The sequence below is a fragment of the Chiroxiphia lanceolata genome, chromosome 20, assembly GCF_009829145.1.
Source record: "Chiroxiphia lanceolata isolate bChiLan1 chromosome 20, bChiLan1.pri, whole genome shotgun sequence".
Taxonomy (NCBI): Eukaryota; Metazoa; Chordata; class Aves; order Passeriformes; family Pipridae; genus Chiroxiphia; species Chiroxiphia lanceolata.
The window spans coordinates 3,963,092-3,990,540 of NC_045656.1; the positions used below are offsets into that span (position 1 = coordinate 3,963,092).

The 27,449-nt window shown below is 45.0% G+C and overlaps 1 protein-coding gene across 2 annotated transcripts; it reads left to right on the forward strand.

Moving 5' to 3' along the window:
• Window positions 1–449: 449 nt before the first annotated feature.
• On the forward strand, window positions 450–25,813 carry UBE2G1 (ubiquitin conjugating enzyme E2 G1). 2 transcript variants are annotated; one of them, XR_004360506.1, is made up of 7 exons: window positions 598–741; window positions 14,982–15,084; window positions 17,795–17,892; window positions 18,962–19,140; window positions 22,369–22,492; window positions 24,395–24,430; window positions 24,551–25,813. XR_004360506.1 is itself a non-coding variant. In XM_032707708.1 (6 exons), exons 1-5 carry the CDS (start codon window positions 696–698, stop codon window positions 22,453–22,455), a joined length of 513 nt encoding a protein of 170 aa, XP_032563599.1. In that variant the 5' UTR covers window positions 450–695; the 3' UTR covers window positions 22,456–22,492; window positions 24,551–25,813. The 2 variants fall into 2 exon arrangements, 1 of the variants encoding a protein (XP_032563599.1); XM_032707708.1 differs by lacking the exon at window positions 24,395–24,430 and having other exon boundaries at window positions 450–741.
• The last annotated feature ends 1,636 nt before the right edge of the window (window positions 25,814–27,449 follow it).

The following is a 27,449-nucleotide window of genomic DNA, read 5'->3' on the forward strand; positions in this document are numbered from 1 at the left end:
TCATGAGGACGTGCCCAGAATCACAGAATTGCTAGGGTTGGAAGGGACCCCTGGAGATCACCCAGCCCAACCCCAGGCCAAGGCAGGGTTACTCAGAGCAGGTCACGCAGGGACTCGTCCAGGTGGGTTGGAATGTCTCCAGAGGGGGAGCCTCCACGATCGCCCTGGGCAGCTGTTCCAGCGTTCTGCCACCCTCAACAGAGAGAAGTTCTTCCTCCTGTCGAGGTAAAACTTTTTGTGATTTAGTTTACTGCCACAGACGTCCTCCGCGAGGACATTCCCCTCACGAACCGCTCACCCGCAGACTGGGTTTTAACAGCGGGGGGGGGGTGAGGGGAGGACAGGGACCTTCCCAACATGGCGGCCGGACGCGGCTGCCGCCTGCCCGCCCCTCTCAAGATGGCGGCGCGGAAGGGCCGGGCGCGCCTGCGCGGCGCCGAGTGCGGTGAAATTCCTGGCGGGGGGAGCGGGAGGTGGCGGCGCTGAGGGCTCGGAGGAGGAGGGCGGCTCGGAGCCACGGCCGCGCTGCCCTGCCCGGGACCCTGCGTGCTGTGGCGGCCGGCGCCGAGCCAGACCCCCGGCGGGCGCGGAGCGGGCGGGCTGAGCGACGCTCGCCGTCGCCGCCTCTCCCAGCGCCAGGAGCCGCGCCGTCCCCGCCGCCGCTGGGACTCCCTCCCCGGGCAGAGCGGGGGAGAATGACGGAGCTCCAGTCCGCCTTGCTATTGCGGAGACAACTAGCAGGTAGCCGGACCGGCGGCGGACGGAGGGCGGCGGGTCATCCGCCGCCGGGGAACGGCGGCCGGGCGGCCTCGGAGGGGCCGCGGCCCGCGGCGGGGGAAGGAAGGGGCGCCGGCTCGGGGAGGGGGCGGGCGGCGGTGTGTGTGTGTGTGTGAGGGGGAAGGGGAGATTACGGCCCCCCCTCGCCGCGCCGTGCCCAGCCGGGAGCCGAGGGAACTAGGCCGAGCGGGGGAGGGGGAGCCGGGCCGGCGATCGCTGCCAGGGGAGCCGGGGGAGGGGAGCGGGGCCGGCACGGCGGGGGAGCGTCCCCTCGGCCGCCCGCGTCCCGCCGGGGCAGCGCGGGGTGGCACCGGGCCCCCCAGTCCCGAGCCTGGCGACGGCTCCTCGAGCGCTCCCCGTGCCCTCCCCTTGCGGGCCCGTCCGCCCGGGGCGGGGGGAGAAGGGACGCGGAGCTCGTCCCGCAGCGCGGGGGATGCGCGGGGGGACGTTTGGGGGTGTTTGTGAGGCCCCGCGGAGAGGCGGAGGAAGGAGGGTTCCCCCCCAACCCCGGTACTCCGGGCTCGGGTGACCCCCCCGCTCTCGCACCCCTTCCTGCGGGGACCTGCGGTGCCCCCGTCCCGCCTCCCCGCCGCGGCTCCCCCTCGCCTCCCGTGCCGGGAGGGGGAGGCCGCTCTCCCCCTTTGTTGTCGGGAGGAGCGGCGGGGGCAGAGCACCGGGGCACCAGCGGGATGGTTGGGGGGGGGGGGCGGCGGGACCGCCGCGGGGGGACCCGCGGGGAGGGGCGGGGGGTCCGCCGGGGGCGAGAGGGCGGGCCGGGCGCGGGGGAGGAGGAGTTGGGGAGCGGGCCGGGGGCCGGGCAGGGCCGGGGCGGCGGCGGCCGCGGAGGGCAGCGGGGTGTCCGCGGGGTGTCCGCCGGGCTCGGTGTCGCCGCGCCCCCTCCCTTTGTCCCCGGGCGGGCGGGCGGCCGAGCTGGCCCGGCCCGGCCCCGCCGAGGGGACCCGCATGCGCGGGGCCGCACAATGCGGCTCCATGTGTGCGCTGCCACACTTAAAGGGGAACGCGCCGCCAGCGCTCCCTCCCTCCAGCCCTCCCCCACTCGCACATGTCCCCGCATCCCCCGCCTGCTGCGCCCCCGCGGGACCGCCGTCCCCTCCGGGAAGCCCACAGGTCCGCCCGGCACCTTGGGAAGAATAGGATCGCCTTTTTCGTCCCTTACGTAAAAATTGCTTCATAGCCAGATAAGGAAATGTGTGCTAGGTGTCCCTAAACTCGGGCAGTTCCAGCGCTGGCTGGAGTTGGCGGAGTAGCCATACAAAGGGACGGGGTCACTGGGTGGTACAGGAATTCCCGGAGGAGGATTTTGGCCTGAGACTTCAGTAATGTCGCTGAAAGCCTAAGGGTGGAAAGCAGCATTGTTAGCAGTAAGGAGGTGAGGTTGCATAACCGGGCACAGCGAGCTGGATGATGTGCTTGTGCGTCTCCAGCACTGTCTTCTGGTTTTAGTTGACGATCAGTTTGAGAAACTTCAATAGAGTTAACGACCAGCACAGGATGTTTTACCCCTTTAAGGTGGCACTCTCGGGGGAAAAAAAAAAAAAAAAGACCAAACAGCAAAACCCTTTCATACTGTGGCTAAAAATCTCATCCTGTGGCTGCACTCCTGAATATCTGCATGCACCTGTTAATGCCTTAGCAACTGCTGGAGTTGTTAGTGACACTCAGCGAGGTGTCTGCATGCTCAGATAAGCTAAGAGTTCTAGGTATACCCTTACTACAGGAGCTCATGGCTGCATGTGACGTGCAGATTCTCTTTGCCATAAATGATCTGTTTAAGGAAGCAGTAGTGTAGAATAGTTGCTTTCTAACTTGATAAAAACGAGCATTTGGTAACCTAGAATAGTTGTTCAGCTGTCTGGAATTTCTCTTTTAACCGACTAGTTGTGCTTCATGAAAAGAAGTTTGACATTTAGCTGGAGTCTCTCAATAGTAAGTATTCAGCTTCTGTTGTACTTTTTTTGACCTTGTGTAAGCACAGGGGGGTTGGATATGTAAGTAGACTCGTAGACTGTTATATCTGGGGGTTAACTTCTGTTTAACTTTCTGCTCACTCTTTTCTGAAGGCTTTGTGTGTTCTGGTAAAAACTGGTGAGCTTTTTCCAGCTGCCCCTGTTACTGATTCAACTGTACTGACTCAAGTACTGCAACCATTTGCTTGCTCCATGCAGCTCTTGTGGGGTTTTTGTGATTTAAGTAATATTAGTGCCCTTGGTATGCTTTTACACGTATTTAAAGAAATTGAAACCACATTAAAAGTGATTGTGAGTGTGCATACTTCAGTGGGGTGAGTATTGAAGAAGAGTCTTGAACTCTTCCAGAGTCCTACGTGGAGTAAGTGACCTGAGAAATAAAATAGTTTCTTCCATGTGTGATAACTAAGTGACATCTGACCTGAGCTGTCCTGGGCTGACACTGGTTTTTCAGATGGCAGGCTGCTTGAAGTCACAGTGCAGAGGCTGAGCTTCATGATGTCTGATCTTCCTTCCCTGCTGCTGACTGTCTTCTTCCAAGTCTGAGCTGCTCCACCGTGTCCCTTTGTTTACACTCACCCTGCTTATTTTACCTCAGCACTGTGGTATTTTTTTGTCCTGGTGGGGTTTGTACCTCAGTGTCTCTGCTCCATGCAGCTTTTGCCTATATCCAGTGTGGTGAGTCAAGGGGTTGTACCTACTAGTGGGGTTTGGAGGACAGCAGACAGGATAGGAGTTCTGTGATCTAAATTAGTTTAAACTGCTTCAGATCACTCACTTGTGCTTCAATAATGCTAATTTGACAAGGGATGTGAGGTTGGAGCTGTTAGACTAGAGCAAGACACCCAGAAGTGGAGGGAGGTTGAAGGGGCAACCTGAAACCCATATAATGGTGGGGCAGTTGAGGAATATAAAAATTCCTTAATTGTGAGACCCTGGATAGCTTTTTTTCAATGCCAAGAGGAAAAAACAATGGCAGGAGGAGGAGAAGGTAATGTAAACCAGTAGTTCTCAGAATGGTTCCCTATTGGTCTCCCGTATGCTTTGGTTCTTAATATGGTTCTTAATAAAGGCACTATGGGGAAAGGAGATGTCTGTGGCACCGAGCACTTTAATGAGCTGTTTTAATTCCTGAGCACTTTGTTAAAGTGCAGGTCAGCTGCTGAGGCTGCTTGGTTGTCAGTGAGACAAAACAATAGGTCTCATCAAAACAGCAAAACCTGACAACACAACCCCAGGTTGCTCCTATAAGTGTATGAAGACAGACTTCTATTTATTTTTTTTTTTTTTTCCTGGAGCAAACTGGTTTGTGTTGTAACTTGAGCAGGGAACTGGGACCACAGCACCATATACACAACATGCCTCTCAGCTCCAGTGGCGTGTTCTGGATGCTGATAATGCTCTCAGAGAAGGGACATTCAGTGACAGTCACAAAATGCAACCTCAGGTTAGATGTGGGTTGTTATGTAGATGTGGGTTGTTATGTGTTCGTTTGTTTTTTTGGTTTTTTTTTTTTCTCCTAAATTCTATGTGGCTTCACAGTGCCTTTGCTAATGAAATATTGAGCTGGGTCACCAGGGAATTAGTGTAGTAGCTGTTTTCATATTGACATTTGCTCGCCCCCATTTGGGCACAAGAACAATTCAAGGGAGTCAGAACTTTGGGGAGTTTTTATTTGTTTTCTTTTTTTTTTTTTTTTAAAGTGCTAAGGAAGTGGTGAGTGGAGATCTCTGAGTACCAAAGCCACTTACAGGGGTAGTCTAACTAGAGCTGAAGGATCAGATATCTAGGGATACCTGTGAAACTAAATGCTGTTCCTTCTCAAATCAGCTTAATTGTAAGCTCTAGCAGCTTCTGGAAATATCTTGGAATTTAAACATATTTGTCCTTACCTTTGTTGTTTGTTTGTTTGTTTGTTTTTAAGGAGAAGGGCACTTTCTGGGTTGGTAATAATGTGAAATAGAAACCATGACCTGTCCCTTTTTTTACAAGCAGGGTGCAGGAAAAACTAAAAGGAAAAAAATGCCTTTGAACTTCAAAAAAAAAAAAAGTCCCCAGCAATTATGTAGATTGGTGTAGCACTGGGTTAGCAGAGTTCACCCCCCAGGGGAGGTGGGGGAGGAGAAACTCCATTCTTTTTACAGCCCCCAAAACTTTATGCTCTTTAAAAAGAGGCAGGAGACAACAGGAGCGTGAAACTTCTCTCCCAGTCTCCAGAGCTGTCAAGCCCAGGGGTTTTGCAGACTGAGGTATTTCTCTGAATGCTTTTATTTCATCTTTCTGCCAAATTCTTGCTGACACAGAGACTTTGGAGTAGGCAGGCCTGTCTAGTTCCCCCAGCAGGCTCATGGAGGGAGGACGCAGCTCAGTCGGGAGCACACAGTGGAACTCGAAGTGCAAGTTCTCTTTAACATAAACATGGAGCACTGGAAACAGGAATAACCGTGCCCTTGCTGGCTGCACTTGTGCTGGGTTGTAAATAATCTCCAACTTAGGATACAGAAAAAGCCACAGTAATATTTTTCTCAAAGATGAGAAACGTGGCATTATTTTGGTTTAGAGCGTGTACAGCTCCTGTTTCAAAGCAGAAATGTCTAATGAAAAATTAACAAGTTGGAAAACTGTATTAAATACTTAACAAATTAAATACTTCAACAAATTTTACTTTTTTGTGTGGAAGAACCTTGCTGTGTAACACTGAGCTAGTTGAATTTTTGGCAATTACGTAGGATTTACTGTTTTAAAAATATATTTGGGGGGTGAATTCTGAGGAAATTGTGGAGTTAAGATCACTTTATACATCAAAGCTGAGATGAGTCTCTTTTGGGTGGCTGGTGTACGAAAAACCCACTTTGTTTACAGTTGAGTACTGGCTTACAGGAGGTTTGTCTACAAGATAGTAATTTGAGTGGCACTGATTGGAAGTATAAATTTGGTGCTAGATTGCCTGTTAGCTCCTCTGGGGAGGTCTGTTCATATGGTCAGTAATATTCTGATTATCCTGAATAATTAAGACTCCAAGATCCTGTACATCAGACTTAGTATTTTAAGTGATACTGAAGTTATAAGAAAACCCTGCATATTTTTTTAAAATGAACTAGTTTATATTTTTGATAACCATCTTATCTTGGTTGGTCTGATGCTTTTTGGGATTCTTGGGTACAGCATGTGTGTACCTCTCACCTTTACCCCCTGGCAGTGGGGCCCCATTATAGCAGATAACACAGTCTTATTTCTTGTGAGGTTGTGTTGACAGAATCATCAAAGCTCCCTTGCTCAAGCTGACTTGATAGAAAATAAAACTTCTAAAACACAGGCCCTGCTCAGACTCCAGTCACTGTAACAGCACAAACAGCCTGAATTTCTGTTGTGCTGCAAATAATGATGTGACTAGTGGCAAACTCTGCTAACTACATGTTAGCTTTTCAGATGTTCCTCTTGCAGAAAGAATCTTTCAGGGATGCTGGCAGTTTTGGAAAGTGAGGTTTAGCGAAACCTCAGAATGGAAGAGCTTGATGACTCAACCAGTTTGCTTGAACAGGATGGAGCAATAACCTGCTTCATAAACTTACTGTAGCTGCCTCTTCAAGGAGTCACAGCCAGTTGGCTCTGCCTGGGTCAGCTTACTAATCATGCAGGGAAAGAACTAAGCTTACCATAAATTATGAGTGTTCCTTCTCTGCTCCCCCCAAACTGTGAGTTATACCAAAGTGTGGGCATACCTGGATCTGGCAGTGAAGTGGTTTCTTCTTGTTTTGTTAGAGAGTAGTGCAATGGGAGAATACTGCTGGAGATCCTGTGAAACAAGAAGCAAAATTAAACCAATTCTTCCTTAGAAGAATTCCTGCTTTGTTGATGTTTATTTGGAGATGTCAAATCACCCAAATCACAATTAATTGTCTTGCCTTGTGTGATTGATAGTGATTCCATCTTATGTGTTTAAAGAGTTATTTGCTGCAGAACTGCAAACTGAGGATTTGTTGATTTGCTATAAATTTCTTGTTTAAGAGGAACAGATCTGGGATGAATCAAGTAGAGTGAATGGTCTTCAGATAAAACCACAGGTTGTAATTATAACTGATTCTACCTTGACTCTTCTGCGTCTCTTTGAGATTTTTATTTTTTTTGATGCAAGACAGACTTGGAACATGTGTATGTTCAACTAAGACAGGATTGCTTGGTCCCTTCTGTGGTTGGTACAAGCTGTTTTTTAGTTCCCCCAAAGCCCTATGGTAACCAGTCTGAAAATAAGTGAACTTGGTAGATAAAACTTGTTTGCCTCAGATAGGCATTCTGCTGAAGTTTCTTCTTGCAATGTGTTCAATGCAACCTCAGGTTTGATCTAAAACACACCAGTTTGTTCCCAGCACAGAGGCTGAGCTCTAACGAAGTGGAACTGAACTGAGAGGTGGCTGCTGCCCTGAGAGTGTGAAGTAACCAAGGACTAAAATGAGTGTGCAGAGTGGGGTGCCTGGAGAAAGAAGAGCAGGTGGCTTGGGTGAGGAAGAGGGCATATGACTCCTGAAACTTGTACTGTCTGCTTTTTGTTCCAGCGTGTGGGAACAGAATCGGGGTGACACTTCACATGCAGGGCCGTGCTATCACCCTGCTGCACCTGCTCCCTGCTTCAGTCTGCAGGGGTGTGTGGATATCTGTCAGGAGCTGGCCTTGGGGAGATCTTGCACTTACAGTCTCTACTAGGCTCGAGCCTTAGGCCTCCTTCCAAGTGTAAAACGTTCATATTTCCTTCTCTTTCCTGCTCACAGGTCCAAGGCATATCAGCTGGAGCAGGGATCAGATATCCAGACCTTGTAGGAACACTTAAGTATAGCAATCTAATTGAAATAGGGTTCCATAAAAATAACTGCTCTCCTGGGCAGGAGTGTTAGCAGTGCTTATACAGGGTTAGAATAATAGCAAAGGCTTTTTGGTAGGAGCCCTTTGTAAAGGTTTTCACATGCAGTCTTGTGTGTGGTTTGTTAAGGGAAACCTATTTCCTTGCCATCATCACAACACCTAGTAGACCAAGCTGGCTGATTTTTTTTTTTTTTTTTTTTGGCTGGCTGGCACTTGGTGCTGATCTAGATGATGATGCTGTCAGGAGTCATTTAGAGAAACGTCTTAAAACAATTCTGAATAACAATGTAGCTCAAGTTAGGTTATGCAAACCTGTTATTCATATTAAAAGCAAGAGAGAAAACAAGCTGGAAAATTGTCCTTGACTTGCAACACAATTTAGGCATATGACAAGGAAAGCTCCTGATGAACTCCTCGCATCTCCCTGTGGCAACTTGTTGCCAGAGAGGCTTTCTGGTGGATTTCTAGTGGTGTTCTATTCTTGTCTGTAAACCACACACGTCCTAGAGCTCTTGGCTCTGTGCAGCAGTGCTGTTTCATGAGCAGTGTGCGTGTGACTACTCAAAAGATACTTGGATGGAGATTTTTTGTAGCTTCAGTCTGTTGGTAATTTGCAAACAGCTGTTAGGAAGTTAATTAACTTCTCCTGTCCGTGCTAAACTCAACCACATTAATGACACCGAGGATGGCCCCTGTCTTGCCAAATTCAGCAGCTGTGCACAGTGGACATCTGAAGCTTGTAGTTGTCCTTTATAGGTGAGAGAAATAAGTGCATGTAGAGTGTGATTCATCTGACCTGTTTTTGACATCTGCCTCGGGATGAGATAATTACGGAGTCTCAGGAACTACTTATCCCGATAAGATCTCTCTTGGATGCTGCTGAGAGTGACCCCTCTCCAGTACAGACAGATGAGGTACCCACTGAATACTTGTCTTGACTCTTCAGAGTGGAAAGAGGCATCAGACCCTGAGGACAAAGGGAAGGTGGCATTTCTGTTCCAGTGACTGTGAGAGATGGATGTGGCCCTGTGCTGCAGTTGACTCTTTATGGGCAAAGCACTGTGTGTTCCCTGCTGAGATATTTGTTTCCTTTCAGATGTGGACTTCAGAATCAGGGTTCTTCCAGTCACTTTTCTTTCCCCTCCCTTCCTCATACCACTTCCCCTCAAAATTCAGACCTTACTGGGAATGGTTTTGTTGTGGTTTTTTAACAGGCTTATTTAAACTGCTTTTTAGCTTGGGTGGCACAACTGGGCTGGATTCTGGTCCCATGGGATACAGAGCATGATTGTAGCAGTCCAGTCAAGAAGGGCTCTTCAAGAAACAATTTATCTCGACTTCTACCAAAATTACATGACTGATAATAATTTGAACATATGTTTTGAACATATGTTTTGAATTTACTGCTGAGAACCTTAATTCTGGAAGCATAACTTTCAAAACTTTAAACACCACTGCGTAATTCAAAGGTTTTCATCAGTATGTTTTCTGTTTCCAGTGATTTGGGCAAGAAAGTAACTTGAACACCTTTGTTTTGAGAGGAAAGGCTTGTGGGCTTAGTAGGCACAATGTGCTCCACAGTTACTTAAGCTGTTGAGTTCAGACATTTGTTGAATGGCAAATACATCAGTGTCTACTGGTGTCCACCTCTGTGGGCTTAAGGGGTTATGGGGAACTCCTTTAGAACCAAGGCAGTACCAAAGACATGCAAGCTCCTGGTTGGTGTGTTAAGACTCAGTTTTTAACTAAATGGCTGACCTGAACTTCCAATTGTCTGTCTTCAGGTATGCCAGGACTCCTGTAAACATGGAGGTACAGAACACACAGAATCAAGAAACTCAGTTCTTAGCTTAATTCTAGAATAATGTGACACTTTACTCATAGAAGAATTCCAATCTCTATTAAAATGTCTCTGGTACCTTAATCCTCAGAGCTGTAGTGCCAGTTCCAGGAGCTTCTGCTGCTTCACTTCAGCCAGTGCTGCTGTCCACTTGTTTGCAGAGCTGAGCTGTGGCCATGGCTGGGAGTTTGATTGGGAATAAAACCAAAAATCAAACGAGAAACCCTCAGCCTTGTCCTCTGTCCTTCCAAAACCTGCTTCACTGTGCAAATCCGTGGAAGACTTTGTAGGTTTAACTTGAGGACACGGCAAGCAAAGCAGCACACAAAGCTGTGTGGAACTGTACTGAGATGCAACTTGCCTGTTAATGCTGATTGTCCAACCCTCCCTACAAATTCTCTGAGCTGAGAGGAGAATTTGATTTGTGGAAGTCTGAAATGCTGCCCTTATTAAGCAGGGGTGACACTGGAAATTAGTTGCCAGGCTAAAGTTAAGAGTCAAATGGAAAGCTGCTACTGAACTGGTTGGTAGAATCTCCTCTTTGTCTTTACTGTTTGTCTCCCTCCAAAATAATTTCTATGTCCTTCTGAGACTGAACCTGTTCTATCTTAATTGCTGTTGTATTTGTCACTCCCACGGTGGCTATCAGGAGTGTGTGCATATTTTATGCTATGTTTTGTCTGAACTTCTTGGATGAGCTTGTGGAGCAAGACAGAACATGATGAAAGCAGGTAATAGGGAGAGCTTGGGGAATACATCTGTACAGGGAGATCATGTTACTGTATCATCTCAGCCCTGGTGCTCCAGAATCAGGAAATTGCAGCTGGGTCTGCAGGCAGCAAAGTCTTGGAAGTCAGAAGTGACCTCAGTTAAGTAGAACTATATGAAAGTCACAGTTTGGGATTCAGACAGGGAGACTCTGGGAAGAGGTTTTTCAATCTGAACAGCTGTTAGAAGCTCCTGGACTAGTGTTGAGCCTCACAAAAAGCAACTAAGACAAAAACAAGCTTAGGTACAGCAGATATAAAGTGCTGCTGTGGCCTGCTTGTTCTGAGAGCTGGGTGAGCCAGCCAGGTGATTTCTCCAGAAGCCTTAGCCAGGCCTTGGGCTGTCTGGTCTCTGGTTTTGTGTTGCACTCAATCCACGGGCTGCACACAACTCAACCACTGTGTAACTTACTAAAGAGGCTGCTGTTAAAAATAACGTAGAAACTTGGATTTTTGAAAGCTTTGTGCTGTAATGTAGCTTAAAATACCCTGAAGTGTTCCTGGGCAGTGGCTGGCTGGGGGAGACGTCAGGCTGACGAGTTTGGATGCCGGACATAGCTGCTCCATGGAGCCATGGGGCTCCTTCTGCTTAGTCACTTCTGTTGGTGCTGCTTTGCCCTGGGATTGGTGAAGGAGTCCTGGCTTTTAGAAAGGCAGTTTTAGTGAGTGTGGGAACATCAGCTTGATGGAAACTAAACCCTGAAACTGGAAGCACAGCTCATGGTTCTGTGTTGGCTCAGGTTTAGGGCAATGGTAACTCAGTTCTGCTTTAGTCAGAGTTAAAGGGACAGTGTGTTGTGTGGCAGATCGTGTGTGAGGGGAGCCATGGGACCTGAAAGTCTCTTCTGGACTTAACTCTGTTGGATTATGGCCCTTGAGTCTTCCTCACCTCCCAAATGAGGTCTTGGATTTAATCCCAGGTTCAGGACTGGGATTAAAGGAACTGCATGTCTTAATTTTTAAGCAGACACAGGGTTCTGTTCCAAGTATGTTGGTGCTTGGCAGCTGTCCAGGTGTGTGCTGCTTTGACTGTCAGCTGCTGCTTGGTCTGCAAAGGGCTCTACCTGAAACTGCTTCTGGACTGAGAGCAAGAACTTAACTTTTTCCTCTGGGTAGAAAAATGTCTGTTATATTAAACAATCAGAAACACAGAAAATACTGGCAGAGATACTAAACCACAGAGTGTCATATATACTAGTAGCAAGTAAGTGGCACTTACTTAGGCATGGGCTTGATGGAAATGTGTTGATGGACTCATTTATGTTTAAAAAGTACAGGATATATTTCGCTAAGCAGGAAATCTCAAAGAAAAAAATGTTGGAAAAATAATGTGGAGTGTTCCAGTTCCTTATAGGTGTCTGGCTTCTCTGCTTTTCTGGGACCTGTAGGGCAGCTCTTCAGCTGGGCTTTGGAGAGGACCTGCACCAAGAGCTTGTTCCCCCTCTCCCTGCCTGCAGGCAGGAATTGAGTCCTTTGCTTTATGAAGGGTATCCATCATCTGTGTGCTTGTCTGGCAGAGCTCCTGTTCAGGCTGCAGGGAGCTAAGGGGAGGGAGGGGCTGATGGACACAGGGAGCAGGTGTCCCGTGTTTGGGAGTGCAGGAGGCTCTGCTCTGGCACCAGCCCCGTGGCACTGAGCAGAGTGTGCGTGTTCCCTTCTTGCCATGTTTGCATCACTGCTTATATGGGATTTTAGTGCATGGATTTCACCACTGTCTGAGGCTCAGCTAGTGAGGAGATAGGCAAGAGACAGGTGGTACTTCAGTGACCTTTTCTGATGTGCAGCACTGACCATATCCAGGGAAAAAAGCAAAACCAAACAAACTCTTGCCTTGTTGGCATGTTTTAATGAGTAGCAGCTCTTGGCTGTCCATGGTAAAGCAGCCAAGGATGATATTTTTCATGTCCCAGTGCAAAACTTTCCTGAGACGTCCTTTTTTGTCTGATGACCAGCCCCAATGTTTAGTTTAGCACAAATAATCTGGGTGGAAAAGCTCATTTTTAACTTGCCTCTGGTAACTCCAAATACCTCTCATGGAGAAGGTGGCTGAGCTTATGGCCATTGTGTTACCTCAGAGTATTTCTGCAGGCAGCAGCTGTTTGAACTGTGGTTCAGAATTGCTGCCATGGAAGGAAAATAACCTTTTCCCAAGCAGAGACTGAGGCCACCTTCTTTAAAAGCAGTAACGTGGTCATTTGCTTTATAGGCAACATCCACTAAGCAAGTTTCTTTAACTGCTTTAACTGAAGATGTCTAATGACTGTCCCTTTCATGCAGTTTAGATGTTTTCTTAAGTTAATTAACAGTTGGCACCAGCAATCTTATTCCTTCTCCCAACGTCCCTTGCACAGTCCTAGTCAGTGTAAGAGCTGTCTTTCTTTGGGAATAAATGCATGAAAAACATTTCAAGCTACTTAAGGATAAAGTTGTTTGAGGCTGAGACAGATATAAAAAGAAATTAAAATAGCACAAATTAAGAATTATAAAAAAAATGTGTGTGTTGGAATGCTTGAAAAGAGTGTGGCATATTTAAATAGAAGAATGCTGAATTTTTTCTGTCAGGCTTCTTCAATGTTTTTATCACCGAGAAGCGATAACTTGCAAACAATAAAGAAGCTAAACATGAGCAGCTTGAGTTAGAGCAGTTCACACAGAACTTGGCATAAATCCTTTTCTCCCTGTGGGAATGCAGAAATGAGGGGACTTGCGTTTCACAAGACTCAAACCTGGTATTTGTACTTTCTCTTGACTTCTGTAGCTGTTACGGTGGATATTCTGTATTACAGCACTAATATAACACCTGAAAAGATTACAGAAGTGTCCTGAGCAGAGATGGCTTTTTGGCACAAGCAATATTTTTTTTTTTTCCAAATGAAATCCTGCTTTAAAAAGCAGGTTATGTTCAGCTACTGGTATGGTGCTTTTAATATCCCAGGCTGAAGGAATGTCTGTGGTAAGGGGCTGGTGAAGTTCTGGCTCAATGTGGAACGCTTGCCTGGTCTATCTGCCCCTTCTACCTCCAACTGAAGTCACTCAATCTTGTGCAGCTGTTTCCCCAGAGTTTCATAGATGCCAGAGTGTGAAAACAGATTTGCTTAGTGGAGATGTGGCTGTGCTGTAGTTTTGGGGTTGGAAGCTTTGTCTTGGTTACAGACCCTGTGATGTTACCTTTTCTTTCAGGCATTGTCTGGAAAAGCGTGGTTTGGTTCAGTAGCCAAGTCTTTGTCCTGCACCTTGGGGAGTGGGTGGTTGACCTCACCTGGTGACTCAAAGCCTCTGAGTAACTCCCAGGAAAACTCCTTCCAGTGCATTCCTTGGGACTTTAGCACTGAGTCACGTTTGGAGAAATTTGGCTCTGGATTGTCAGTGACCGAGCAAAGTTGATATCCTGGTATCTGCCTCTCCAGGACTTTGGTCCTCCATGTGAACCTCCTCCCTGTGTGGATCAGACTCTGTGTAGGGCTTGAATTGATTCTTCTTGCCATTTTTAACCATGATTTAAATAGTTCAGAACTTCGCTGGCAAACAGTGTCTGAAAACTTATGGGCAAATCAGTGTGGAATTAACAGTAGGCTTTTCTATATAAAATTGAGGTTTTCACTTGAAGTGAAGGTACTGCCTGTACCTGAGGATGTTCTAAGGCCCTCTGAATTTCAACCTGTAATGCTGAGGGATCTACACAAAATACAACTACTGGGTTTACAAAGTGCACAAACTGGGCTGTGGAACAGAATAACGAGGGCTTTATAATGTAATTGTAAAAGAAAACATCACTAATTTCATCTGGAAATTACTGGCCAGTTGAAGGAATAACTTTTTTTTTTTCACCTTCCCCTTTCCTAAATACCCGAGATCTATCAGGACTGTTGCAAATGCTGTGTGAAGAATTTCAATGTGGCATCAATATGGCATTTGAAGTAATTTTTTTACCTGAAGCTGTCAGTTAATAGATGTTCTCCCTACCCCAGTTGGATTTTAGGCAGAACTCCTTTGAGGTGTTTAATTCCAAATCTCATGTTTTTTCCTGGAGCAGGCTGAAAGCAGAAACTCAGTGGAGCCTCCATCTAGGTCTGACCTCTGCATGGCTGTTGCCAGAGAAGCCTCTATCTGGCAGTGGTCTATACACTCACAATCCTGTATTGCTTCTCACTAGTGGATAAAACTGTGAAACAAAAGGAAAAATAAAAAAACCACAAACACTGAACAGCAAAACAACTTATCTTCTGTGTTCTCTTCTAGTAGTTCAGAATATAGTAAATCATTATCTCCAGAATTCACTGGCACAGGTCTCAAATGCTTTTAGATTCTGGGGAAAAAATCATTTAAGGAAAGTAGGATGTTACTTTTAAATAAAAACACAGCGTGACTTTGATCTTCTGTTAACGTTTTGTGGAGTTAAAGATAGACTTTGGTTTAAGCTGGCTCCTCGGGGTTCTTACAGTGTGGCTTTTTTATTAGTAGAAAACCTGTTTCTTGCCTTAAACACTTGTTGGTCTCTAGTTTAGGAGAGCTTGTGAGTTACTGTGGCCCCTCTGCTCCTGCTTGGATAGTTTTGGAGTCAGAGCTGGGCTCTGCTTAGGCACAGACTGGTGTGTGTGTGATTGGAGCTGAGGGAGCTCACCCAGGCCAGAAGTCCATGAGTAAGTGCCAAATACCCTGGGGTTTTTTGGTCACGTACAGAGGCATGAGCAGAACAGCAAATGCATGTCCTAGACACCTAAAATTACTCTGAAATTTCTTTTTCCTACACAGAGCTCAACAAAAATCCAGTGGAAGGATTTTCAGCGGGCTTGATAGATGATAATGATCTGTATCGATGGGAAGTCCTTATTATTGGTCCTCCAGATACACTATAGTAAGTACTGATACTTTATAGAAACTTAAGTAAACTCAGCTTTACTAGTTCTAGTTTGGTCTAAGTGAGTAGAAGTTAACCAAAATCTTTGTGCTAAATTAGGTAATGCTGTTCTGTTACTAGCAAAATAGCTGTAAATAGCTGGATTTGCTCTGGAGAAGTTCTGAAGTGCTTTGCTCCCCTGGGAAAAGGCAACACTGATCCCTTTGTTCTTGTATAGAAAAGAGAAAGAATGATTGTCCTTAGAGGCAGCTGCTGTTTCCTTTCACACATAAGCAAGGCAGGTAAAATCCACTCCTTTGCTGCTCCTGCAGGGAGGCTGGAGTTCAGCTGATAGCACAGGGTGAGATCATTAAGATCATTACAACTTCGTGCTGGTGATGCAGGCAAATATTCCAGCTGATTTAGTTGGGGGAACTGCAGGAGTCCAGAGAGCCTCAAGTCCTGTCAGTTTGAGATGGGAGAACCTCCAGCTGTGACCTGGAGTACTTCAGGGGGAACATCTACCCCAGCTCCTGGGAAACTTTTGTGCCCAGGAGGGGTCAGCTCCAAGTGAACTCCTGAAGGTGAACTCTTGTTTTCCTTCCTTAGGCTCTTGCAGTGGTAAATTACTGATACAAAAAGCCCAGTGACATTTACTTGAGGTCACTTTTGGTCCCAGCATGAAGTTGTATATCTCGTGTCTGCAGCCTTCTGAATAAATACTTAAGCCCAGTAATCAAGTTGCTTTGCTTTTCCTCAAGCTCATTACACTGTGATTCTCACATCTTGCACGAGATGATTTCTCCAGCTTCTCTTGACCTTTTCTGAACAGTCTTGTAGTGGTTCTGTTACATTCTCATGGCCATTTTATAAATACTGTCAGTAAAGAAATGCTGCTTCTAACTGAACATCATCTTATGGGCTAAAAATTGCAATACTATTTTTTCCCCACTTCATTAGAGTCCTGAGCTTTTTTTGAGGCTTTTTAGATAAGAAGCTCTCTTCTGTTCCAGTCCCCAGTTGCTGTTTTTCAGGGTAGTATGAGGCTGAATCCCTCCTCCCTGGGCTGTTTGACAGTGGAATATAATAGTTAAACTTCACCAGTTTTCAGACTTAAATCTCATTCCTGTTCCCACTTTATTCTGAGTTTACTTTCAAAGACTTCAGACTCAGTGCATTACTCTACTGACAGAAACTCCTTTATTAGGAATATTGCTAGAAATGGCACTGATCTCCCTTAATTGACAGCTGTACTTCATTAACTGATTTCTAATGGATATTCAGTTTAAAAGCTGTGTTTGTATGCAGCTGATATGGGGCAACCAGGGACGTCCTACAGTTTTAGGATCTGCTTCTTTAAAAAGGGAAAGAAGGACCTTTTTACTTTGAAAAAAAAAAAAAAGGATTTAACTGGTTTGGGGCTATCAACAAATGTAATCTAACATTCCTTTGTCTTGACTGTTATAGATGTTAAAATAGCCCAGTTTCTGGAATTCTTACCCTTCCCAGGATGAGGGATTCTTTGGAAACTGCCTGCCTTTTCTAAAACTTGTGAAAAATGACTGCTGTGGGCTCAGATCCCCTCAGCTGCTACAAGGGCCAAGTCACTCAGATCTAGTGATTTTTGGGGTTGGGTTTGTGTTTTTTGTTGGGTTGTTTGGTTTTGTTTTGTTTTTTTTTTTTGAGACACTTGCTAGAATTGCACATCTTTGGTTAGTGGTGGTAAAACATGTTGTTTTCCCAGTAGCCTGTGGGCTTTGGGGACTGGCTCTTAATACTTTATAAATACAGGAAAAAAAAAAAATTGGCACTGAACCATTTTCTACACCAATTGTTTTGTCTGTGTGGCTGCCGAGGAGCAGCTCGTCACACACACTGCACATCCTCTGCCACCTTTGGAGGTTTATGGCCCACTTTTTGTCACCTCTGCCTTTGCAATTGCAAATTCTGTTACAAACTTCAATTACAAGAAATGACAGTAAGAGGGCAAGTGCTGTTGTAGTAGTTACATTAGCAAAGTGTTCCATCTGTAAAGCTTTCCATGTAAAACAGGCCCTCGCATTTTTTCAAAAGGGACTGTTCCTGGCCTGTAAATCCACATAAAAAACTGGATGTCTCTTGTTTACAGTTACCCACTCAACTGGAAAACAGCAATAATGCAGAACACCTCCCTGTCATGTCTGAGTCCCTTTAGCTTAGTGTGGAAAAGGTGGCATTGGAAATTTGTATTTTTACGTTTTTCATGCTGTAGACGCAGCTCTAAAGCTTTCAGTGATTTTTTTCACTGGGGCTCACTGCTGCAGGCTGATACCACAAAATTTGGTCTCTGAAGGAAGAAAATGAGTGTCAGCTGGGATGTACTTGAGAAGGGCAGTTATTGGCAATATTTTTTTTTTCCTGTTAATAAATGTACTGGGTGGAAAAATGTAAGTTGTGATTCCAGATGGTGAATTCCTTGGCAGTTTTTTGATGTTTTTTGGGTGGTTTTTCCCCTCTGGAACATCATCCTAGTTCTAAAAAAGATAGTGTTGGGGAACTGGCAGTATCCTGTGAAAGGATCTTCTCAATCTAGAAACTCTTTGCATTGCATATGGAAGTGTTGGTACTGTTAATTACCAACATGTTCAGTTGTGTGAGGGGTAAACTTAGAGCTTTTGATACAGCAGTAAGTTCCAATCTTCAGCTTAAGCTTACAAGAAACTCTACTAAGATATTTTTGATTCCCCAGTGAAGGTGGTGTTTTCAAGGCTCATCTTACTTTTCCAAAAGACTACCCACTGAGGCCGCCAAAAATGAAATTCATCACAGAAATCTGGCATCCAAATGGTAAGAAATGTCAAAGTTTCAATTTCTTTTTGCAGTTAAGGACTAAAATGCAGTGAAGATAAATGGGTACATTTCTGTTCTTGTTAGAAATATGAAACTCTGCTTTTACTTTGCCATCTTCACTTAATAAAGAAGTAATAACCATGGCAGATTTTTTTAATAGGGCTGCTCTGAGAGCATAAAATACTCCTAAAGTATTTTCAGAAGCTGTCGAGAGCAGCTTCTTGCATTCTTGGTAACTGTTCAGGGATTTTTTTTTTCCTTAATTTTTTTCCTGAGTGCAAAATTCTGGTCTGAGGAAAAGCTTGACTTGTGGAGCTGCTTTTTGTTGCATCTTCAAGTATTTCAGCTTGGTATTACTGACTTGGCAGTTCACTGTAGAGGGCCCAAGGTTGTCCTCTGGGGAAGCATGAAAGGAAATCACAGCTTCTTTTAGTCCCTCCAAAGGAGACTCCTCCTAATGTTTCCTTTACCTATGGACTGCTGGACATAGATGGGGAGGTAAAATAAAATGGGAGGTGGTTTTACTGGGAAGGAGAAATGCTCTTCAGCCTCAGAAACTGTAGATGTTGAAAACTGGGAGGAGAGTAGCACAATGTTCCCATCGTAAGGGACAGGGGATATTTTGATGCTGTGGCAATTTCAGCTCTGGAAATACCAGAGTACTTGTCAGGCACTTTCTAATTCCAGCAGTTTAAATCATATTCCAATATGTTCCAGTGATATGCTGTGGAGAAAAGGTCACTCTCTAGTTTGCTGAACTTAACAGAAAAAGCTGGAGTGGAAGCCTGTCGAAATAATAAATAGACTTGGAAGTTGCAGCATGGTTAGAATTGAGTTCTCCCTCCCCGTGTGCCCTCTCTGCCCCAAGTCCACGGATCCTCAGACTTCCCCCAAGCCCTCTTTGTAACACTTGGAGCTCTGCAATGGTTAATGCCTTTCCTCTTGTATAAAGTGTCCTCCCAGCCGTGTTTGAGGCTGGCTGGGGTGAGGATGAGCAGTTCCCTGGCTCCTGAAGGGATGCCAGGCTGTTGTTCACCACTGAAATATTCCTCCTTGTGTTTTGCAGTTGACAAGAACGGCGATGTCTGCATTTCAATCCTTCACGAGCCCGGGGAAGACAAATATGGCTATGAAAAACCTGAGGAACGCTGGCTTCCCATTCACACAGTGGAAACCATCATGATTAGTGTTATTTCTATGCTGGCAGATCCCAATGGTGATTCTCCTGCTAATGTCGACGCAGCGGTAAGACTTTGCTTGGGCTGCACGTTGTCTTTCTTGTTGTAGAGACCTTGCAATGGAGCTTTGTTTCTAGTTTGATGAACAGTACAGTGACTTGGGAAGAACCTTCTATATTGCAGGCTAAGGTTATCTTTTTGTTGGGAAATGCAGTGATGTCAAACAGAATCGACAGCCCTGGGAAAGTTAGCCCTACACCTCTCTGCATCAGTTTTCCTGTCTCGTGGATTCTTAGAGCAGTAGGTTTGACTGTGTAGTTCTGAGAATGCAGTTGAAAGCTTCACTGGGCATCTGGCCTTCAGCTCTGGAGGAAGGGTTGTCCCCTGTAGATTGGCTAAAAGCAAGGAAAACGGTCTGATTTATAGTCAAGAGCTGGGGTGAAGCTGCAGTTGTTGGATGCAGGTGTTTGATGCAGCACAGTGTTTGTGCAGCCATGGCCTGTGCTCTGGGGGGTATGAACACAGCTATCAGCTCTCTAGAAGAGCTGCCTTCATAGCAGAATGACAGTTAGGCTGATAAAGGTGGTGGGGAGGGGAAAAAGAAGTCTCAGTTCTGGAAAGGCGTAGGGAAAACAGACTTCAGGCCCCAATCATCTGAGATACACCACCATGCTTTCCTTGGAATTAATCTTAAATTGCAGTTCAGCAGTGACTTATGAGTGCTGTCCTCTTTCAAAAGAGAAGTTCTGGGTCCTGTAACTGTAGGAGTGAGGAAAAGGGAGATGGGGATTGGAAGATGCAGAATTTCCTAGAGGAATGTTAACCTGCTCTGTCAGCCCAGCTGTACCTTCCCAAAGTGGGTGGGAGTTTGGTAGTTTCCTGGAGCCTTTGATCTACTATGTTGTATTTCCAAAGGTGGTTGAGCTCTGCTGAAAAATCATCCTGGGAACAGACTCATGTGGAACAAATTGAATGGGGAGAAAACAGAAAATGAACACAAAGCTGTAGTGACCAGTATCCTCATTTAGCCTTTTTTGAGTGTTGGACCTCCCCTTCTTGTGTCATGTTACTGGTGGAAACAGATACCCAGGAGACACAGACATTTTCTGCTGGCAAACCTGAGAGCACTGGGAGGAGCAAGTTATTAATGAAATGCTGAAAGTGCAATTAGAATCCCTCAGTTCCCAAATTCATGCATGTTCAATGTAGCTGCCCTAACCCTGGAGAAATCAGGTGTTTTTAGCTGTCCTTGTTACCTTCCTGACATCACAAGCTTTTTTATTGTGCCCCACTCTGACAACTATTTCAGGAGTGACTTCTTTTTTATTTTTTTTTTCTTTTTTCCTCAGAGAAGTTAGGTACAAACTGAATTGGTTTTACCTGAACCTTAGGGCAAAGGTTGAAAATGAAAACAGCATTTTCTAGCCCAGCTTGAAAGAACATAAATCCAGCTCTGACTGTGAAGACAGTACTGAGGCATCACTTTGGATGCTAGAAACTATTTTTCTGCCTATGGTATGAGATGTTTCAAGGAACTTTCAATGTGCTGCTTGAGCAGCTTGGCCTCTCCTGCTGGATTGTAGATCTCTTCATATGAACCAGAACATACTCATCAGGGTAATGAAGAATCAGCAGCTCCTGTGTTTACTGCAGCAATAAAATTTGGCAGTTACTAAAAGATACTTTGTCTGCTGTGATTAATTTCTAGTTTTAAATAAATCTGGAGAATAAGGTGTTAGAGAGCCAGTTCAGGGCATTACAGGAGCAGAGGATATACCTGCCTGCTGGAAAAATGAACTGTGCATGTTGGAGTCTCTTGGAGTGGGGAAGAAAATGAGGAACAGGAACCTGAATAGATATTTTGAAAAGCAAACAGAACAGTTCATGACCTAATATAACATTTTTAAAATGAGACGTAGCTGTCAAATTGGAAACTTCACTCGCTATTCAAGTTGGAGCACTTACTTATAGAACTACAAATATAAAAAGTAGAAACAAAAACTAAGGCTCTGAAGCTCAGAGGGCACAAATTCAAGGCTTTTCTTGGCCTTAAGCCACCTTGTGTGAGCTGTCCTGTGTCCCAGTCCAAGGAACCAAATGCTTGCTGCATGAATTGCTGAAAAAGAACAAATTAATTAGTACCCTTATTTGTGCTTTCACTGGGAAGTTGAGATGTGCTGGGCTTTTCCAGTGTGATTTATTGACTAAGTGAGCTTGGAGGTGATAAATGTGTTAAGATATGCCTGTTATCCTAATTTTTTTTCTCACTACAACCTTCACTCTGAGCAGGGGTGAAAAGAAAGGTGGTGTGTGTACTAGATTGCATAGGGAAAACAATGTGGGGCTTTGACCCCTTCCCTCACCCCTGCATTAAGAATATATTGCTTATATCAGAGACTTAAGAACTGTGGCACTTCATGGAATAAGGGGTTCTTTGTATTTTCCCAGCCCTTCTGACTGTGGGGCAGTACCCAGCACATCAATCTTAACCACACCTGAGGCTCCTGTGCTTTCATCTGAGCTCCTCACGAGCCTGGCACAAAAAAAAAAAAAAAAGGCAATCTGGCTGCACTTGCTCCTGTGGGTTTTTGTGACACCTTGATGTGTGCATCTCTGGATCAGACCTACCTCTTACCTCTCTTCCTGTTCATCTTTATCTTTGCTCTTCATCTGAGCAGCTCTGAAATCAGATCCCCGTCCCAGAGAGCAGCAGTGGCTGAGCTGAGTGTTCTCTTCAGGTCTTTCTCACAGAGCCAGGATCTTGCAGCCATATCTAACCAGGAGGTGTTTGCTTTCTAAGGACACTGCTGTGCCTCTTCTGAACACTGTGACTTCTGTGTTTCTGTCCTGCAGTGTCCTGGCTAGACTGAGAGGGAGTTGAAACTGTCCTAAAAGAAAAAAAAAAATCTCAGAGTTAACTACCGGCTCCACAGTACCTTTTTCACCACTGCAGTTAAAGACATTATCTCTAACCCATAACAACAGCTTGTGGCCCACAGTTTGAGTTTGCTGCTGCTTTGCAGGCTGAAGTAAATAGATTTTAGTGTAGCCACCAGTTTAGTCTTGGAGAATGTGTAAAATTCAAAGCTCCATCCTCACTGTCTTGTGTGCAGCTGGCACAGAAGCCCAGAGGAAGCTTCCAAAAGTCCTGAATATCCCAGGTTTTCAGTGATTGTAAGCAAATTTAGGTGTTGGCTAGATGGCTAATGTCTGAAAGCATAAAACACCAAGAAGCTTCCTAGAGCTTGTGCATTGTTGTAGGACTGACATCTGAAAGCTGTCTATTCAATTACAGAAAGAATGGAGAGAAGACAGAAATGGAGAATTTAAAAGAAAAGTTGCCCGCTGTGTAAGAAAAAGCCAAGAAACTGCTTTTGAGTGACACTTATTCAGCAGCTAGTAGCTTCACTTTTTTCAGGGTAAGTATCCTCCTCAAGCCAAGATAAGCCAGTTACCTGAGTTGAGGTTTTTCTGCCTGAGTGTTGCTGAACTATTTCTCCCCCTCCTAAAAGCAAAAAGAAAACCCCAACCCTTTCTTCTCAGCTGCGTGGCCTCAGTGGAGCTCTTTGGCTGTGTGCAGTGCTAAAGACTAAAAGAACTGAGTGCAGTTGACTTCTGCCAAAATTGGGGAACTTCTCTTGTGCTCTTGCACTTATGCTGTTCAGCAGTTGAACTTCTCTTTATCAGAATTCATCCTGCTTTATTAAGAGTGCTCAGAGGTTGCTGGAGCTGTAATAGAAGGGGGGAATAATTCTTTCATGTTCATTATTGTGAAGAACACTTGCAAGAGTCTTTTAAAAGCATCTTAAAAGTCTTGCTGTCTCAGGAGTTGCAGTTTATCTTGCATGTTGCATGTAGATTTTAAATAAGACTTCAGTGTGGTTGTTGGGAACCATTCAGAAGGGTTTGCTTCAGGAATTTGCTACAGGAATTTTAGTGCAAAGTCTGCTGGCACATCAGAAAGGATCAAGCTGAGATGTTGACCATCAGTAATATCAAGGAAGGTGATGTTCTTTTCAGCAGCCAAAGAAACCCCAACATTTTTGCTGAGGAAGGCTTGGGAATAGCTTCAGACAAACAGCTGTGTTCTGCTTGCAAGCTGAACTGGGATGTTTCTGAGGGCCTGGACAAGTTTTGACCTGAGAGCAGCTGACGTGATATTTGCATTTTATGCCACCCTGTTAAAGAGATTCTGACTCAAGATACTTACTCTAATTTGCACAATCACATCTCATTTTTAATGGGACTTTTAATAACCTCTTGTAGAAAGCTCTGTATTAAAACATGGCCTTAAATCCCTGGCCTTTGGTCACTTTATCTTTGGTATGCCAAGGGAAAACTTCCTCCATGAGCTAATAATTTCCCACTCTTGCTTTTCAAAGCAAAACAGAGCTTCATGTTGAAGCTGCCTTTTCTTAATGGTTAGTTTGGCAAGTGAAATTTGGCTGGAGAAGCCCAAATCCATATTCACTGGTTGTCTGCAGCATATATAACTCACAGGGGCAGAAATATGGCACTGTGTGTAGTTCAGAGGGGTTGTACTGACTGAAAAAACCAGAAAAGCTTACTAAATTCTTCTACTAGTTAGTTTTTTTTCACCATGGTTGTACAGGAGAGAGTTCCTTTCTTACCCTTTTGTAAGCACTGAGGGGCTGGGGGAAGGCTCCAGCTGTGACAAACTGGTACTGCAGGATCTCTTCTCTGCAGAAATGCTTTGATGGAACTTCCTCTGGTGTAGATAAAGCATGAAAAATGCTCAATATTGATCAAAAGACTAAGCAAAGGAACGGAATGTCTTGTACAACTGCCTGTAACTGGAGTGTAAGAACTGTTAATGCAGCTGACTTTTTTTCCTGTGTTGGAGAAAGGGAGTAACTGTGAGTAACACTCCAGAGTATCCTTAACTAACCTCAGCTCTGTTGCCATGTTGAACTTGGCCATCGTGAAACAATGCTCGTGACAAATATTTTAAGTAATGCTGTGTTGCTTTTTTGGAAGGCAAAAGCTTTTTCTAAGTCCTGGTGACTCCTCCCGAGTGAGGGGTGGGCAGGGAGTTGGAGGAGAAGGGGCCATTCCAGCTGGTTTCAGCCCAGTGCAGTCTGACTGGGGGCTGTGGTGCCAGTGCTCCCTGGGCACTGCTGTCCCATTTTGGACCCAGCAGCCCCAGTCAGGGATGCACAGACCTGTCAGTGATAAATCTGCACTGCTCAGCCCTGGGTGTGAATAACCCAGCCTGGAGAAGCAACATGGACAACAGGAGCCTGAAGGTGATAGTTGAGCTTGGATACACAGTGTGCTGAACTAACTCCAGTCTTTCTCAGGTGATGAGTTTGGATTTATCCATCTCCTGCACAGAGGTATGTAAAGTTCTTAAACGAGTAACAGTTACCTTCTTGAGCCTGAAACACTGATTAACATATTGACAGTAACTGAGGGGGATGAGAGGTTTCATTTTAACACCTGTGATTTCTTTGCAGGTCTCCAATTGAGAAACATGGCACTGTTTTTTTTCCTGCACTCTACCCACCTATTGCTGGACTTCTGTTGTTACAAGTTGGCAAACACTGGCTGGAACTGGGCTGCAATAAAACATGCCAGTTATCAATGCTGACAAGAGCCTAACAAGTGCCAACACAAGATGATTACGCATTTTGAAATCTAATGAACTGCTTTAACCTTCAGGAAGAATTGTAAAGATGTGTACATAGCACAACATGATCCGGATAATATATATACTGTTCATGTACATCCACAAATACACATTGTACCAAATAATGCTGTCAGTAGTTAGGAATAGAATTGTGTAAATTCTAAAGATTTTAGCAGGTTTTTTTTCTCTCCCTATTCATTGTTTCCTATGAGTTTAAAAAAAAAAAAACAAAACCAACCAAACAACAACTTGTGAAGCATGTCAAACTAAAAACAATTAGGATAAAGTTGTTTTTTTGGTTTTATTTTGTTGGGTTTTTTTTTCCCCTCCCACTTTAATTTTCCTTTGACCCACTGAGGCTTAATTAAAATTTCTCACTTATTAAAGTTTAGGTTTTTTGGGTTTTCTTTGTTTTTTTTTTTTTTTTTGGTTTTTGGAAATGTGCTCCCTTTTATTTCCCCCCATCAGAACTTTAAAATTTTCCTAATTAAACCCTGAAAGGATTTGCTATCAATTACTTGTGTCTTCTTTCATGATGACCTTTGTAGTCTCAAAGGTGCTTTATTTTTTTTTTTTTTTTTCCTTCCCACCCCTTTTTTAAACCCAATTACTCCTCCTCCTTGAATTGGGTATAGCAATAAAACTGGCCCTGGAGCACCCTTGAGCAGCCTGAGGGATTTTTAACTTCCAAGGACTTGAGTGCTTTCCCTTGGAAGTTCAGTTGACTAAGTTAGTCCAAGATAGGAATGAGCTGCTTTTTAGGGGTGAAATTTTTGGTTTGCCTTTTTCATTGCCTGTTTGTGGGGCGGGGGGTGTGTGTGTGGGGGAGGCTTGTTTTTTCTCAAGGTTGAGTTCAAGCATGCACATCTGTAGGCTTTCAAATGACTAACTTCTGGGTTTGCTCTCAAAAATAGTTTCCCTCCTTCCTTTACTCCCTTCTGTGGCCCTTCATCTGCTTTGCCTTCTACTCCAGAGTTTTCCTCACCTAATGTACAAAGAAAATTACGATGTATATTTTCATGTAATTTGATTTTTGGAATTCTGTCACCTGTAGTGAGTTCTTCCAAAATATAATTTTTTCCAATAACAATGTGTCAAACTGGCTTGTCTTGAGTATGGAAATAGGAGAGGTACTTGCAGTTGGAGCCCAACTTCCCTGAACATCTTCAACAACCACACCAGCAAGCACTTGAGGAATTTGACATGCTGTGCTTCATCTTCAACAATGAAAGAGCAAACAAAACACACCTTTCTCCCTCTTGTAACCATCTTTGGCCCTCTAGTGAGCAAATAGTAATCTCAGAGTGACAAGAGTTTTCCAAGCCTTTTGACCAAGGAAACTTTTATATAGAGAAACTTGAAACTACTTGACTGTTTTGTTTTCACAGACCAGCATAACCCACCAATAAATCAAGAGTTCCAGTGTCAGAGTCAGCTTGTAAGAAGCCTTCAGTCCTGATTTGCTGGCTGGACTTCATTTCACGTTGCTGTCCCAGATGCATATGCTAAAAGACTCATATTCCAGGTTTTGTGAGGGGTGGGCTGGGGTGGAAGGAGGTGACAGTTGTTAGTGGGGGGGGGGGGAGGGATGAAAAAAGCCATTTAGTGTAAGAGGATGTACAAGGAAAGGTATTACTTCCTCCTCCAAGTGGTTTAGATAAGCACAGATATGTTTAATAGCCACATTTACATATTTGGGAACTAATTACTTTGTGAAATCATTAGTTAAACTTGCTGTTAATTGCCTAGCCTGCTTCTGTGTGTGCAGCACTTCAGAGCTGCTGGTGCCCAGACACCTCAGCTGATTTGAATTCCCGTCTGAGCACTTGCCCAAAATGGCTTGAGAACAGGTTTCTTTTCCACTTATTTAAGAGTTGGGACTGTGCAGAATTTCAGTGGCATGGTGCCACTCTTTCCATAAACAAAACACTGGGAAGAAGCTGCTCTTCCTACACCTAGCAATGGATTTCTTACCCCACAGGCTGCCTTTTCCTTTCCACAGTGTATCAGGAGCTGAGAGCAATTCAAGGTAATTCCTGCTTTTTCAGCAAGTTCAGCAGAGTTCTCTGTTTTGTCTTCCTAAGTAACAGAGTTCACCACAGACTCACCTGTAACTTCACAGAATAGTTTAAAGCTTTATTTCTGTTTGCTCTCCAGAATTGCTGCCCGTTTGTTCTTTAAGGGGTAGGGCTGGAAATGTTGGTGTTGCATCAGTGCTGTGGAAGAACTGGGAATTCCACAGCACTGGAATTCATTCCCCTCTTCGTAAATTATTCAGATACATGTTTGTGATTCCCCTGACCCAGATATTCCAAAGGAACATTCCTGTGGGACACTGTTAAGATGGCCAAGCTGCAGGGATGGCTGATGCCCACTGACTAAAGGAAGGAGGCAGCTCAGGGGCTGCTGCCAAGTGTCCAGGTTGTAGGAATCCTGGCAGGGATGGAAATGGCCTAGTTCACTTTGCTGCGATCACAGTTGGCTGTTTGTTTGTTCCTGCCCCACACTAAAGAGGCACAAGCTGTGACTTACTGACAAACCAGATGGGAACACCACTGAGGAGCTGCAGTTTGGACAAGGAATGTGAGGATACTTGGGGAACAAGCAGGTAAACGAGGTTGCACTTGCCCCAAGACCTTGTGTCTGGTTTGGACTGTCCAGGCTGTCATGTTTGTGCATCCTGGGTGCTCAGATTACACTGCTGAGGTTCTCTGGGGGCTCCTCAT